Genomic DNA, 16,640 nt, shown 5'->3' with positions numbered 1-16,640 from the left:
AAATTTACTAATTAAAACTAAAAAAATTTTATCCAAATTAAAAACATTCTGTATCACTTTTTATGTTCCAGACGTCCGAAAAAAATCGAACGGAACCGATATAAATATTACATTATATTATTGATCGGTTAAAATTAAATTTTAAACAACCATCGATAAGAGAATTAAATTGTTGTGTACGTAAAAATGTTAAAATAAAAATTGTACAATAGTATTCGTATAAAATTGAAAAAATGATTATTTTAATATATAGGTATAATAAAACAAGTCTTTTGATTCAGTTATTTAATTTTTTTTTAAATTTACTACTTTTATTGCTTCGATAGATCATTTTTTTTTAAAATTATTTTTATAGCCTACATTTCTATAAAACATATTATATTATAAATTTTTTATTAAAACGACAGATTCTGTTACAATATGATTTAAAAAAAACAAAAACAAGCGCAAAGGCACCGATTTTCACGGATAAAACAGTCAGTGTTTACATAATATAATATTATTATTATATATATATATTATAGTATTATAAATATTTTTTCTTTTACACAAATAATAAACATTTAAACATTTTACAAAATCTAGTTTTCAAGTACAACGTTAGTAATGTTGGAACACAATTTATAACGATCAAGAAAATAATGGTTACAAATTAACAAAAAAAAAAAAGGTTAAACAAGATAATAATACCTATCCCCAATATCATATTACTCCTATCAAAAAAAAAAAAAAATACATTGGACATAATTTACAATAATTTTCTTATCAGTTAAACTAAAGGAACATGTTTGTAACATATATTATATTATAATATGTGTGTACCTATTTTCAACATTATGTTTTTCGAGCCTAATATTCGTGTTATTTTTTTATAATGCACCTTAGCCTACGTAGCTTTTAGTCCGTAGGTATATTATATTTTATTATTTATAATAATATCTCTTTTTGTTTAGTTTAGGAGTCGTTTTTATTATATTTCAATAAATTGGTAACTTTAATGTTTGACTACCTACTCAGCAATAGATTTAAATCTAAACATGTAGTTTTGTGTAGTGTAGCTACCTAAACGGTTAGGTATATATATCTATAATCGTGAATATTAAATAGGTTATCTATTTGAGGTAAATATATCATATCATATTGTTTTGTATGTATAGGTAACCTAGAAATTGCTCGAGGAATAGGGTGGTATTTGAAAACAATCCAACCGATACGGTTGCGATCAAAGCGCATTTAGATTTTATTAATAAAAAACCTAAGTATTACATTTAAATGGGTACCTACCATCCTTTGAGATGGTATCGAAAAATGCATATACATATTACATATGTTAATATGTATATAGACAGACATTTAACGAAATTCAATTTTTTAATTTAACTTAAATTTTACATTACTATTATTTTAATATATTAAAATTAATTCTTCGTTTATACGAAGAATGTATAAAAATATAGTTTTCACGTTTTATTTTTTTTACTTATTTTTTTTTTATGAAAATATAAAAGTAGTATAATGCAAAATTGTTATTTATATACTGGCAGTGTGTCGATTAAAAAAATTAAGTATTCACTTATTTTTTAAAAAATAATATAGGTACGAAAGTAATATATATTTATACATATTACGCGACGAATGAAAATTATGTAAGTCAAACTATATTTTTACTATAAAAATTATTTTAATTACATATTAATAAGAAATCACAAAGTTGTCAGAAATACCAAAATAATTTATAGCCATCTCGAGTATATTATGTGTGTGTGTGTGTGTGTGTGTGTGTGTGTTGTCAATATTCAGTATGAATACAATGACGGTGCCCATTACGTTTTGCCTAGCGCCACTGGAACAAGGTAAGGAGGAGAGTATAGAAATACTCAGAAAGAGAGACAGAGACATATGGGGGATGGAGATGTAGAGAAACACAGACAGAGAAGATAATATAATTCAGCAATCAGCCTACATCATTTAAACAAAACATACCTACTATCGTATTTAATATATATATATATATATATATATATATATATATATACACATATATGTAATATGATTTAGGTACCGTACGCGCCAGTTTATACACTCAAAATACAATATAACATTACTGCTACAATTAAGTCTAATTAATAATAAATAATAATACAAAGGTAACCCACACGCGTATACCTATATCATCATCATCATCATCATATATTATTATTATTATTATAATCTCTTTCAAAAACTTTTCTCGTATCGTAATAATTATACTATCTTAAAATAATATATATATATATATATATATATATATTTATATACGTAGTTTATACAGACGTGGGGCAAATTTTCACGGACATTATATTATTATACTAACATTATGTTAACATTATAGATACTTTCATATAGCTGGATTCAACGATTAAATAACTCCCAAATCGTAAAGGAAAAACTCAAGAGTTACAAAATGAAACGTATTAGTAATACATAAAAAAAAAAACAAGAAAAACTTAAAAAAAATATTCCTAATATAAGAATCTCCTCTGGTTCACATAATAATATAACAATTAACAATGCACAATTTACCTACAAAATGAATACGTACTAACTATATATAGGTACGGTAGCATTCACACACGCATGCGCGCGAGGGTGACAAATTCTAGTCGTTTCCATTTCTTCTTCGTTTTCACTTTCATATATTAGGTACATATATAGTTATTATTTTGGTAACTGGTTCTATTCTATTATAATAATGATGATCAGTAGCTATCCTCCGTGCATAATAATGTATGCACTAACTTCTGATCGTGGAGTTCAAGAGGAAAGGCACATAAAACATTTTTGACTCTAACAAGAGCGAAGCAGCTGACTGAATCTGTAAGGGGGAAAAAATTGTTACGTAAATGAATTCAATAAAGCGATTAAATGTCAATCACACGCGACAGTATTTATATTTTTTTATGGTGGTGAAGAGTAAAAAGTACACGCAGGCCTTGTTCTAAGGATTTTACATTACTGTCCAAAGAAGGATATTGATGACTGATACTCTGTAGATAGCTGGTGAGTAAGTAGTAAGTGATGTAGGTACATTTTAAAATCAATTATATAAGTATAATAATATAATTTTTATATTATTGTGGGATGGGTATACGAGAATGTATTGGAATTGAAATAAATATATGTAGTGTCATAAAGTGTTTGAATAGTATTGAATACTTAGTTTTTATTTTCTGGTGGTTCAATTTTCAAATTTTAATTTAACATAAAATTGTCATGGTAATGACGTGTTATATTTTATGACTGTAAAAATTTTAATTTTGTAGAATCATTAATTAAGTTATAGGTAGGTGCGGATGACGGATGAACATTTCAAACAAATAATGTTAGCTACTAAAGTGTAACAATAGCTTATTTAAAAATGTATATAATAATATATTGTATTGTATTACCTACCTAGGTATAAATTAACTAACTTTTTTTGTAACATTTAATTATTTGAGTATTACTTAAATATATTGACCAAAAGAATATTCGGTAAGCTTTTCATATACATTTTCAAAATATTCTTTACAACATTTAACGATTATTTTATTCTAATCACCCATAACCTAATGACAATTGACATTTTGATATATTTCCTTAGAATAAGGCCAGAAAGTACCTATACTCGATTTAAGAACACGGTCGTTACATTGCAAGAGTGTAATATATTATAGTATATACTTTACCTCTGGCAGTCGTTGAAGGAGATCTTGCAACCTGTTGGGTTGCATGGGAAAAGTGTGTTCGACATAAGTCTTCAGGCAAGACGTATATCTCTCTTGGATGGTTTCCAGCTCACTAGTGGTATTACCATTATCTGTAGAAGAAGAAGAAGAAGTGAAAATAACAACAATTATTATAAGATTCCTTTCTGGATTGCCAATACTCGCGGTAATATTTAATGTACTTACTCTGTGTCAACATGATTATGACTTTCAAGCACACGTACTCTTCCATTCGCAGCTTTACCCTCCTAAACATGAGGGTGACGTGTGTGATCTTCTCCACCATTACGCCAACATCTTGCCGGAGCTGGTCCATCGTTATGGGTTTGCCCATCATCGAGGACAGGCAGTTTTGCAATATACACAGATTTTGAAACACCTGTGGACAATCCCGGTTTAATATGAAATATGTAATAATAAGTAGGTATACGCGTGAAAAGTATGGATTGTCGTTATATCGCATCGTCAAATGTCCGTACCTCTTGGTGGAATTCGGAATCCTCGTTCCGGTCACCGTTCATGTTGGTGGAGTTCCATATCTTCTGGGGGCCGTGTATCGCTTGATATGCCGAGGTGGTCAACACCAGCAGTTCATGCCACTTGTGTGTCAAAAGTCTCGTATGCACCTGTGAAATGTAATCTGTATAAGTCATTGTAATCAAAATACGTTAAGGCGGCATGCCTCATGCCCTCACCAGTTCACCGTTTATGTATTATCATAGGCGCAAATAGTGAGCGGGGGGAGCCCTACCCTAGAATTTCTATAACCCCCCCAAAAACTAATGATTTCACTACTATAATACTATAATTTAAAAGCATCATAAGAGTATCAACTATCAAGTATAGACCGGAGCTATACACCCCCCCCCCTAATTTCAAACACTATTTTCTCCTATGTATATTATAATTTATAGCAGGGTGTATCAAAATGATTTGACAGTTTTACATAGCGATTGAGCCTAAAGTTAATTATTCCTACATGGCTACATATACACGCCTCGATTTTTTTTCTGTTCAATTGATCTGGCTGGATATAGTGTTCGGTGCCACTGCTTTCCAAGAATTTTAGTTATAACTTATAACTTATAAGTTTAGGTAACAAATAGTAGTATATTTAATTTAACTCGTGTCGATATTGAATTTTCCCTATAAGTATATATAATTAATAATCATACTATACCAAATGCCAAGAGAAGAAAATATGTACCTATTTAATTATTTTAATTGTATGTAATTGTAAATCATGCTATTCGTCGTCTCATGAAATAACTATATTGTTAATATAATAATATAATAATTTTAATGTATGCAATTATGCTAAATAGGTAAAATCTAAATATTTTTTACTTTGGGCAAAAATACTTGGACCTAGATATAATACGAAATGTCTGAATTGAACACTTTACCTGTAAAATATACCGTATAATAGAATAATAATTCGTAAACGTACTATACGTTACACAACAAAATTGTATTAGTTGTGTACCAACTTGTATTAGTGTATTTAAAATGTTTTTTATAATATTATAATAGGTATCGTTGTATTGAGTATATTGACCATAGTTGTAGCGGTAGGTATTGAATTATTTAATAAAAGTATATTTATTGACATTTATAAATTTTTTTTTATATGTTATCCCTATAAACTTGAATCATAGAATAGTTTTTTACACCTAAGTTCATGGTAGTTAACTGGACTTACTTCGACTGGCAATTCGAGGTAAAACGGAAGACGCTTGGTCCACTGCACCAGTTTGTACACGATCGAATCTCCGATCTGCATCAGTTTGGCTGACAGATCAGAATTGTGTTCGAGTAAGTCCTCCATGTTCTATAAACAAAACACGATACAATAATATTATAATGTGTATAATACTGAACAACAAAATAACAATACTATATGATTTACTAATTACTACTAATAGAGACCGATTTCGTTTTCGATGTGTACACATGAATACGCAATATGTTATAAAGTACCTAATATAGGTATAGTATTCTGCAGCACAAGAATTGGAATATAACCCTTAAAGTTTTCACTTATATACTATATATTAAAACATTATCTTATTTGCTTAATGAGCTCAGATTGTAAAATGTAAATAAAAAAACGTTTTTAGTGTAATAAATAAGTTATTTACATTTTAAGGTTAATTTTTTTCGTTATTTAGTAGGTAGCCATTTAGTAAAATATTAAAACAAATAGTATATAGTAATTAAATATTATACAAAAACGATTCAAAAGAAAATTATATAAAAGTTAAAGAATTTATTATGATTACTTATTTAAGTTTAAATTGTTCCAAATTAATGTAATGACATAATATTATTATTTACGTTACCGTTTAATAACTAAATGTTAAAATTACCCCTCTATCTATGTACCGTAAGTTTTACATTTCTCGACAAAATTTTAATATATCGTGTATTTACCCGCAGAGTGGCAATATCTTGAAACTCGTCGCAGTCCATGAGGTTCTTGATCATGTTCACCGTAGCTTCGATCGAAAACGTACGGTCCCTCGACGAACTGACAGCGTTGTCTAGTCGCTGTCTGAGATAAACGACCTGTGTGGGAAAATGATAATAGACATAAATATTATTATTTATTATACAAACACATACATTTGACACTTTGGAGTAGTATTTAAAATGTATTAGTTACCTCGCTGGGGTTCGTTAGTGCAGTCTTTAATATGGTGCCGTTGACCAGGGTCGACATAGACGAGGAATTGTTATCCTGGTTTTCTGTTTTAATCGTGGTCATGGTACTGGCCGTGGTGCATGTGACGGACTTCTCCATTTTTACTTGTCCGTTCTTCGGGGGCCTCTTCTTCTTATACTTTACCTATAACGCACGTGGTTTAGTATAATGTTATTTAAGTAAGCGTAAAAAAATATATAAAATATAGGAATGTAACATTTCTTAAATTTTCATTTAAGAAAAAATTAAAATTTCTAAACTTAAATTCCCTACTAACATTATCACTAATAAATAATAACCAATAACAATGAATGTATAATAATATTAATAAATTTGTCATCAGTACTTTTACAATAACCAGTGACGTGGCATAGGTATTAAAAGGATATATTATACAGTGATATATTTTTAAGAGGCAATAGAATACTATTAATACATTTTATGAAAAACAAATTTAGTCTTTTTAATAGATTTAATAGTTTTGAAAACATAGAGTTTAAAAGTACAATATTAACTGATTAATTGAGAACATTAATCATGGTACATTATCATTAATTATCGTAAACGTGTATTACAAATACAACGACAACGACAAACAAACGTTGGAAAAATAATTAAATTATATTAATTATTGTACCGTTGGTGTTGGTCGCTACTCGCGTAAGCAGAAAATTAATATATACCCACAAACGTTATACCTATAACCCCCCCCCCCCCCCCCATGACACTAAACCATACAGAAACAACTCAATACTAATAAGCGTATTACCTTGTACAAGTTGTATACAGCGCCAGAATTTCGTCCACCCGGCATTCTATCTTCTCGGACGGCTATATTATAGAAACACGACAAAATAAAATATTATTATATTATTTTTGCGTCATTATTTCCTATAATAATGTCTTTCTTTTTACGAATATAGTTAAATAGTGCTCTCGACACAATTCGCTTACCCTGCAACACCATTCCTTGGCCGATGCATTTTTTAAACCGGCAGTATTGACACCTGTTTCTTTGAGCTTTTGTTATTTCACAAGTGCCTTCAGCTATACACGTGTATATCCTCCGGTTTTGGACGGTACGTTTGAAGAACCCCTTGCATCTATTTGGAAATAAGAAAAACGTTAAACATTTGTCAGATAAAAAAAATAATAATAAATACGATAAATGTTGTATTTTTTTATGTTAGTGTTAACGACTCATGTTTCGGATGAATGGAAACGTGCGCGTAATACCATTAATATACTATAACCTTGTAGTAAAAAAAAGTCGTCGTCCTTGAGGGAGACGAGGCGTACCGTTAAGAGTTATACAGTTACTACGACGACGATACGTACCTACGTATAATACATATACATCGCACCGTGGCTACATTTGCGACATTGCGATGTGCCGTGTGTTTTTCCCGCAGGCCAGAAAAAATACGCGTTTTAAGTTTTAACCCAATTTTGAAGCGACGAAATTTGGACTTTAAAATCTTAGAAATCAATATATTATGTGATAGTCGTATACGACTTTAAAGCAACGTGACGTCATTGAAAAGGACACGCGTATAATGATAAATGAATGGCACGTGCAGAACGACCCCTCATATAAATTGTCGCAAAATGTGGTGGCATTTTAACCCTGTTTGATTCTACCTCAATCTCAAATGCACCTAAACCATTATATATTTTTTTTATATTAAAAATCCACACTACAGATAGACGTATATTAGCGTTGTGATGACTGTTCTCATTTCGACTAACCCTTAAAAGTTATAGTTATATAACGGCTAGCCCTCAAAAACTCGTCAACGAACTATTTTTGTGGTTTTACTCCCACGTAGTATTTACAACAAATTTTGCAAATATAAGTTGGATGCAGATCATATAATATTACATGCTGGTAAACCGGAGAAATACAAAACAGTTGTTGAGTTTAATTCTAAATACGTACCCTTCGCAAGTGATAATGCCGTAATGGAGACCCGTGGCTCGGTCGTCACAGATCATACACACCATGGGTTGTTCCTGTTCGTCGGCCTCCTCCATCTGGTGGTATGCGTTGACAGGCGCAGACTTATTGTCGCCATTGGAACCAGCCATCGGCCATCCGGGTCCCGTGTTGGCCGTCAAGTTGAGCGCGTGCATCTGATGCGTGGCGGCCACCGGGAGCTGTGACAGGTCACCGGCCCATAAACGTTCCATATTGAGCGGCACGTGAAAGCTCTGCTGTCCACCACTGGTGACGTTGCCGCCACCACCGCCACCACCACCACTTCCACCACCGGCCACTGACGTCTGCTGCAGCTGGCCACCAATGGGCCTAAGACCGGGCATGTGGCTGATGACAGACGCCACATCATGACCAGCGGCCACGCCAAGGTTCAACAGTAGATGAGCGGCTGACTCTTCACTGACCGCTGCGGGTGACGGGGACGGGGACGATGTGGACGACGTGTTGGACGACCATGTGGCCGCGGACGACCAGTACGGCGTGCTGACCGTTGATGGTACGGAACTGCAGCCAGTGCTGGCGGGTGACGTAGACTGTTCCACGGTGCAGGGTGGACTGGACCAGATCATAGTCCGCACTCCACCTTTAAAACACAATTATCTTCGAATTACAACACTGTTATTATTATTAATGAGTATAATATATGCTTTCGTGCACTACATTTTTGTCCCCCAAAAAATATTCTACTCCTAAAAATAATTATATAGGTACCTGTACCTACGTTTAATACGATAATTATATGAATTTTAAATTTTAACGACTTACCCGCTTCGCCCATTATGACGGTGGGTGCAGACCGGGTAGTCCGTGGGGGTATGGCAGCCGGTGGTTTCATGTCAGTGTTGCAGGTGGCGACCGCAGCCGTGGTCGCGAATCCCGCACCGCCAATGAGCTCAGGTCGGACGCCATTGATGCGACACACGGACAGCACGGACGCTGCGGCGGCGGTGGCCACGGATGCATTACCCGGCGCAGTGGACGCGGGCGACGTCTGCGTGCCCGCGTTCCAAAACGCCGATGAAACGGAAGTGACGACGGATTGCCGGCGCTGCTGGTACTGCTGCGTCACCGACATGGAGTTGGCAGCGGAGGAGGGCGTGTAACACCGCAGCGGTGGTGGATTTGTTTGAGCAGTCGCCGTCGTCCAAGTCAAGGGTGGCGACAACGACGATGACGATGGTGGCGGTGGCGGGGTTGTTGGTGACTTGACAACGCAACTCAACGGGCTTGTCATCACCACCGACTCGCGTCTCTGCTGCTGCTGCTCCTGTTGCGCTGCTGCCGTCGCCGCCGCCGCCGCCAACGCTGCTGTAACCACCGCCGAAGGTGATGGCGACGGCGACGGTGGTTCCGCCTTGTTATCGGTCACCGTCCCGTTTTCGTATCCCGTCCCAATCACATCTTTTGGTTGCGGTTCGTCCAACATCTCCTCTTTGACCTTAACGCCTTCTCCCACGTCATTCGGGTCTTGCCCGCTGTCCGTGGTCATGCTGCCGCATTCCGGAGACGACGCCATTCTGTATACACACACAAACGAAACAAATCAAAACAACTGTAAGTACAACAGTAAGTACGTTCACAAATAATATTGAGTAAAGTCGATCGGCGTTTAGACGAGATATTTTTATTTAATCGTTTATGGTTGATGGGATAGAGCAATATAAAGGCAAGTATATCACCTAAAAATTATACCCCTTCCTGTATTGGGATGTATTTGAATATCGATTTGATAAACAAATCTAAAACAAATTTAATTAAATGTTTTATCAAGTTCACTTCAGATTGAAGTTGGGTGGTTGATTCAAAGTAAACTTCTTAACAATTTTCAATATGTTTTCAACATTTAACTGAATACCTTGGTTTACGATGGGCAAAAAGTACGTCATGATTTTTAGTAAAACATATCAGACGACGATTAGTGATTACAGATTAGTTAAATGTGGGTGCGTGACACGGGTGCAGAGCATTCCAATATCTCTTGGGCAGTACAGTCACAGACACACATTCACACGCAAGCACTTAGAAAATTGCCTACATTAAACTCCTTAAAACAGTTGGAATCGAATCCACTTAATATGTTCATATATCGCCTATTGCGTCTCATGCGACACTTAAGACATCGTCGACCGTTCACGGTTACGAATACTCTTGAAAACATCATATATAAACAGAGAGATTTTGCAACTGTATATTATAGTAATAAAAACATATTTAGACGAGAAGCTATCACTGTAGTTACAATCACTTGATTTTGTTTAAAAAACGAGATGTTTGTCGCTGGTTGCAAAATCTCTTATAAATCGCGATCTGACGCCTTAGTTCCTTAATACCCTCCCCGGTATGTCACCATAAATCGTACCTATCCATCGATATGATAAGTCCAGGCGACGGTACTGATCTGTCCATTCGGTTAGATGGGGACGCCGGGCCAGCGACGTCTGGTGATGAAGTACTAGTGTCCGCTATGCTCTCACCTGTCCAAACATAAATACAAACAAAGTTTTTAAAACTAATATAGTTAATAATAAGTACATATTTAAGGATGTTTATTTTCATGAATGTATACGCGTTATACCGTTATTGTTGTACGTATAATTACGTGCATACATATATAGGCCCGCTAAGAAATGTTAAGCTATAGGTACCTACTGCACTAGTGCAGTTTAAGACAGATAAGATAAACGAAGTCGTTTCGACTACTCCTTATTAGGTCACGCACTTAGGGGGCCGTACACACAGCGAATTACAATATAGTAACAATAATAACAGAAATGTTTTCGCTGAACCACCGAATGATGTGATTTTTAAACGTCAGTATATAATAATATAATAAGTACCTGTATAATATATGTCCTATACTCGCTTAAGTCAGGAGAATGACAGGTATTATTGACCAAAGAGTGTGAAATTGATGGAAAAAAATCGAAAACATTTGGTTTTGGAAATAGGTGTGTATCTTTAAATTGTATAATAATATTGTTATTATTGTCGTCGACGATTATTGGTCAATTATACGATAATATAGGTTGTTTGATTCTTGGGGGGAAAAGTCTCATAGAGTAACCGATATATATATATATTATATTATATACAATAATACTGATATTACCTACATGAAAAGAAATAAAAACGACATTACGGAATTGGGTCAGGTCAGTTCCCATGAGTCGTACCGGTGCGGCCACGTGGGCGAAAACCCCGCGTGCCGCACAAAAAACCACCGTGACAAACCCGTGATTAGGGGTTGTGTTGCAGATAGGTTCCCATGACCTTAGGCACAATGAAAACCAGACGGCGTCCAGCTATTCTGGACGGTTTGGACGTATTTATTGCCATGTATTGTAGTATTTTATGATACCTAATGCGCGTTATTTCGGCTACTATTTACTACATAAGTTTTCTTCCCCGATAATAAATATACGGTGACTCGTAAAGAATCGTCATAATACGGACGGGTTCAGTGTCAAAACAACAAAAATGTCGTGTCTGGGATGTCGATTTGTTTCGGTCACTGGGTTAAGTATTTCGTTCCAACGGCTTGTAGCTAGGGTCAACTTCGATTAATAACTAATAAGTATATAATATATAGACGTCGTGTCGTCACGGTTTGACGATGAAGGAATTACCAAAACTAGTAGGTACTCGTTGTGACGCTTTTATACATGAATATTTTAATATAATATATATGATATAATATAAAATATATATATAATATTATAATATATATGGTACATAGACAGGATTAAGAATACAATGGTAAATATTAAGTTTTGAATAAATATTTCTGTTTTTATTAAAAATATAATTTCTAAATACGTATGTGTGTATGTCCATACAACAATACTATAATTGTTAATTAATATTATTTAACGTGAAGTAACGGAATTAGTTTTAATAACATCAATTAGTTAGGTTCATAATTTATTATTATTTTATCCATAGACCACTGTAGCTATATGTAACATAATATATGTAAAAAACGTCTAAATACAGGAGTTATCACTAAAACTAAGATATTGATAGAGTGAATAAAATATAAATAAATAAATAATAAATCATGTGAATCATATAGGTACTTTAAAATCAGCTGAATTTAACATTAGATATAATTTGTTATATGAAAACAATAAACAGGCTATTTATCCACATTAAATCATAAATTGAAATTAATTTAAGTATTTCAATAAAACGGGGAAAATAGGAAGTTAAAATTTAAAAAATATATATATAATTTATCGTTACGTGCAAAAGTTTACAATTTATGTCTAAGGAGTAAAGAGTGGGGACGTGGGGAAATATTACACTCTTTTTAAGGGTTGTATGCAAATACAAAATAATAATAATTTTTTTAAATTAAGCAAACTTATAAATAGTACCTGATACCAAATGCGTATAGAAATATTATATAAACAAGAAAATGTAATGAAATAGGTACATATTTATATTTTTATTTCTAATAAGTAATTATACTAGTGGCTTAGTGGTTTATGGTACATATTCAAAGTATTAGTTAATATATCTTAATAATCACTATTCGTTTCATTAGTTTAAGAGTTGGACAAATGTATTTTATATAAGAAGTAAGAACTGCAGGATATTAATGCAAATCAGATTAAATTGCTATCTATTATCACTTATCAGTTATCACGATAGAGCAAAATCAAAACAAAAATCAATTTAATCTGATCCGTACGAGATTTTTTTGACAAAATGAATTAGTTAGTTTTTTAATTTAAACTGACTATAAAACAAACCTAACAAACTTATACTTATTCAAAATTACCAAAGTAAAAATTAAAAAATTGTTATCCAAACAAATACTACATAATACTATTATTATATGTATATACAAAATCTTACCGTCACTGCTGCACCTTGAATCTATTTTGCGCCTCTTCAGTTTCAGGTCTTGAAACAGACTCATGGTACTCAGGTCACACGGGGTACTTGTTAGGGTCATAATTCCTGTTCAACAAACAATATATCGTTGCAATTAAAATTTGGCGAAGACAAAACTGTTAATTTGTTGTATAATTATAATATCGTGTTAGAAACATTTTTACGAACTATGCGATGTTTTTTTTTGTACACACAAACACGTGGAAAAAAAAACTGTTCACAAAATATACCTATGTGATATATTAGTATATTACATAAACGATAAACAATTACCTCGCTTAATGTAAAAAATATTATTCGTCGATATGTGCGCGTGAAGTCCGATCATTTAAAACGTGACACGGCGCAGTGTAAAAAAATCTGCCCCATAACACATGTTAATAATTGCTACTGTAGTCGCATCGTCGCAGAAAGTAAAAAAAATTCAATCATAATATCTCGTAGACGAGAGTGCGGCGGCGTCGTACATGGGAGAAAATCCTATCTAACGTTTATGTGGAATACAACCGACACCGTGCGGCGCGTTCGGTCATCGAGCGAATACTGTCACTTTCTCTTCAATCTTTTGTCGCACACGAGCTACACGAGCACGCCCCGTAGCGCACAACACCCGCGTCACGCGGCATCTATCTCTCAGCGACCGCGAACACGGGGTAACGCCCAGCCACCGCGACTGTTTAACACCGAGAATGGTTTAAAAATATATTTTCTAGCAAAACCGAAAACATTTCTTAAGCGTCGCGAAACGAATACGATCGAGGGAATTTTTTTCGCCCAAAGTTTTCGGAATTTTGCGTCACGGCGGCGGCTACAACGATAGCGGGACCGGCGTACAATCGATGACGATTGGTTCGGGAATGATCGAGCCGCTGTTTGCGGCGGCGGCGGCGGCGGCGGAGAAAAGCGAGAAAGACGAAATAGAAAAAAATATTTGTACCTATGTATTAAACGAGTGTACACACGCGACGGAGGCTTGTGCAATCTCTGTCTGTTTAATGCAAAACGAACGGTTTTTTTTCTGGTGGGACTTTCGGCCGCCAATGGTAGATGAGGCCACTGTCGGCGAACGACGACGGTCTGAGAGCGTGTGCGTGTGTGTGTGCGTGTGAGCGCTTGTTTGTGTATCGCGTGAAGGTTATAAGTGGGGCCTCCGCTGCCGCCGGTGTAAACGAAGAGGGAAGAGGTCGGTAACCTGCGCCGCGGTAAGTAGGTCAGCGCCGTGCGAGTTCGCCCACCCGTTCGGCGGCGGCAACGCTACCGACACCACCGTCGCCGTATATTTAAACATCGTCAAAACACACGCACTGTGTTATACTCACTTATACTCCACCTCATCTTCCCCCGGGAAAACAAACATCATCATCCCCCGCGCGAGTACTAGATTTTCCTCCCCACCGACCGTCAACGGCGCGAAAGTGTGCACAAACGTGGGCGCACGCGCAGACCCGGACACTGGTGTCGGTCGTCTGGCCCAAAGTCACCCCAAATTACAGTGGGTAAGGGAATTAGCGATATTTTGTAAAAGGTCGCGTTCCAAGAGCTTGGTAGTTTTCATTTCAATTTTTGATTGCTCTCGTGCACTTCTCGCGATGAAACGATATTTTATTTTATTTTATTTCTCTCACACAAATATTTGATGCGATAGGCAAATCATTGTTCTTAGTTATTATTATTTAATATTTACTATTACCGAAACATATTTTCTTCGGTTGCATATTATAATATGACTCGCAACGATAAATATGATGGTTAAATAATCGTGAGAACGATTTTTGGTTGTCGTGTTTTTATCTCTTCGATTTTTTGTTTCTTTGCGTAACGATTTTACTGCCGAGGAAGAACAGATGGACTGTTGGGATTATTATTATTGTTGTCTTTTGCCAAACCGGATTGCCAGACCGAGCGAATTTCGTTCGGTTTTTTTTTTTGTTTATGTAACACTCATCTTACACGTTGCAGGTTACATATATTTCACAGGTATACGTGTACGAGTGTAAGAACCTAACCCATTTATAGGAATAACAAAATATTCACCGTCGACGTAACGATATCATAATATCACATATTTATACAATTTACATGCTGTACCTACCTATACGAATAAGGTGATCCCTAAAAGTCTCGATTAAATAATTAGGATAAAGCCTATCTATTTATACACGCATTCATTTTTTCCAAAATATATACTTTGTACAAAAAAAAGAATTCTATATAACATGCATATAATATACAATTAAATGTTGGGTCTGATGAGTAAAATAAAATATATAAAACCTATATAATATGCAAAATGCACATAAAATCGGAGATCTATGTTCTACTAATTATAATAAATAACTATTGCAAGCTATATACCAATTTATAAATATCTATGCCCTATAAGGACTGCTGGACTGCGGTGGCAAGAATAAAATGGAAAAAATATAATGCCTACGTTTCAATGTCTGAACGACGCGTGATAGATATTTCGGCTTTTGTCTATATGCATGCGCGCGCGTGTGTGTGTGTGTATGTGTGTGTGTGTGTGTGTGTGTGTGTGTGTTTGTGCGTGTAAATATGAAAACGTATGGTGCCGTGTACAACAAAGGGGCTGTTAGTTTTGGCCGCAGAATAATAATTTCTGTATTGTTGCCTGTTGGCGTTCGGAAATTTCTTTTCGTGACAGCCGACGCAAAAAAGGAAAGGACTTTAAAAATACGATCGTATATTATATAGGTTCGCGCCGTGATACACTCGATCTTAATAATGATTGTACACAGTACACGACACAGCCAACGTTTTATTTCTAGGCATTCTTTACGCGCCGGACCGTATCGAGTCTTGGAGGTTTTGTTTTGTCCGAACGTCCTTCTATCGAATTACGTCCTTTACGTACAGTTAGGTACGGCGTGTCGGCGTGTATCGCGATATACGCGCAAATTATCTAGATTATTGTATGTAGCTACTAACTTAAGTTATCATCGTCGTATGCGTTTCCCTTGTGTTAAGACTTAAGGAAACACACAAAAAGGAAAAATAACGATAACGCCACGCAGTCCGCTGCAATGCTGATAATCTACGTATAATTGCATCGTGTACATCGTATAATATCGTACCTATTATAATCATGTTGTTATACAAGTGTTGTCGGATCATTAGCCGCGACGCAACGCAGAAAACACAATAACCGATATATTATTATAATATGTAGGTCGAATTTGTTTTTCAAACGTTATATCTAACATATGACGTCATGTCGAATCCCGGATTCGTTTATACACGATTATTATTATTATCATCGTTGAATAATGCC

At 34.9% G+C, this 16,640-nt stretch overlaps 1 protein-coding gene across 6 annotated transcripts in view; it reads right to left on the bottom strand.

Annotated features, from left to right (window-relative positions):
* Positions 1-270: 270 nt before the first annotated feature.
* The window catches only part of LOC132940150 (hormone receptor 4-like), a 79,358-nt gene continuing 62,988 nt past the window's right edge, over positions 271-16,640 (bottom strand). For 5 of the 6 annotated variants that reach the window (XM_061007595.1, XM_061007592.1, XM_061007594.1 and 2 more), the window contains 13 exons: positions 13,310-13,414; positions 10,809-10,923; positions 9,215-9,966; positions 8,390-9,032; positions 7,405-7,553; positions 7,220-7,281; positions 6,412-6,594; positions 6,180-6,314; positions 5,449-5,577; positions 4,226-4,372; positions 3,933-4,125; positions 3,708-3,838; positions 271-2,854 (listed from right to left, as the gene is read on the bottom strand). In XM_061007595.1, coding sequence (XP_060863578.1) covers positions 2,774-2,854; positions 3,708-3,838; positions 3,933-4,125; positions 4,226-4,372; positions 5,449-5,577; positions 6,180-6,314; positions 6,412-6,594; positions 7,220-7,281; positions 7,405-7,553; positions 8,390-9,032; positions 9,215-9,966; positions 10,809-10,923; positions 13,310-13,409 — 2,820 coding nt within the window. In that variant the 5' untranslated portion in view covers positions 13,410-13,414 and the 3' untranslated portion in view covers positions 271-2,773. Of the gene's footprint in view, positions 2,855-3,707; positions 3,839-3,932; positions 4,126-4,225; positions 4,373-5,448; positions 5,578-6,179; positions 6,315-6,411; positions 6,595-7,219; positions 7,282-7,404; positions 7,554-8,389; positions 9,033-9,214; positions 9,967-10,808; positions 10,924-13,309; positions 13,415-13,621; positions 15,498-16,640 lie in introns of those variants that run through there. The other variant, XM_061007591.1, reaches the window with a different exon arrangement.

The sequence above is a fragment of the Metopolophium dirhodum genome, chromosome 3, assembly GCF_019925205.1.
Source record: "Metopolophium dirhodum isolate CAU chromosome 3, ASM1992520v1, whole genome shotgun sequence".
In the NCBI taxonomy this organism is placed as follows: Eukaryota; Metazoa; Arthropoda; class Insecta; order Hemiptera; family Aphididae; genus Metopolophium; species Metopolophium dirhodum.
The sequence above is the reverse complement of the archived record's forward strand: the minus strand, read 5'-3'. Positions and strand labels throughout refer to the sequence as shown.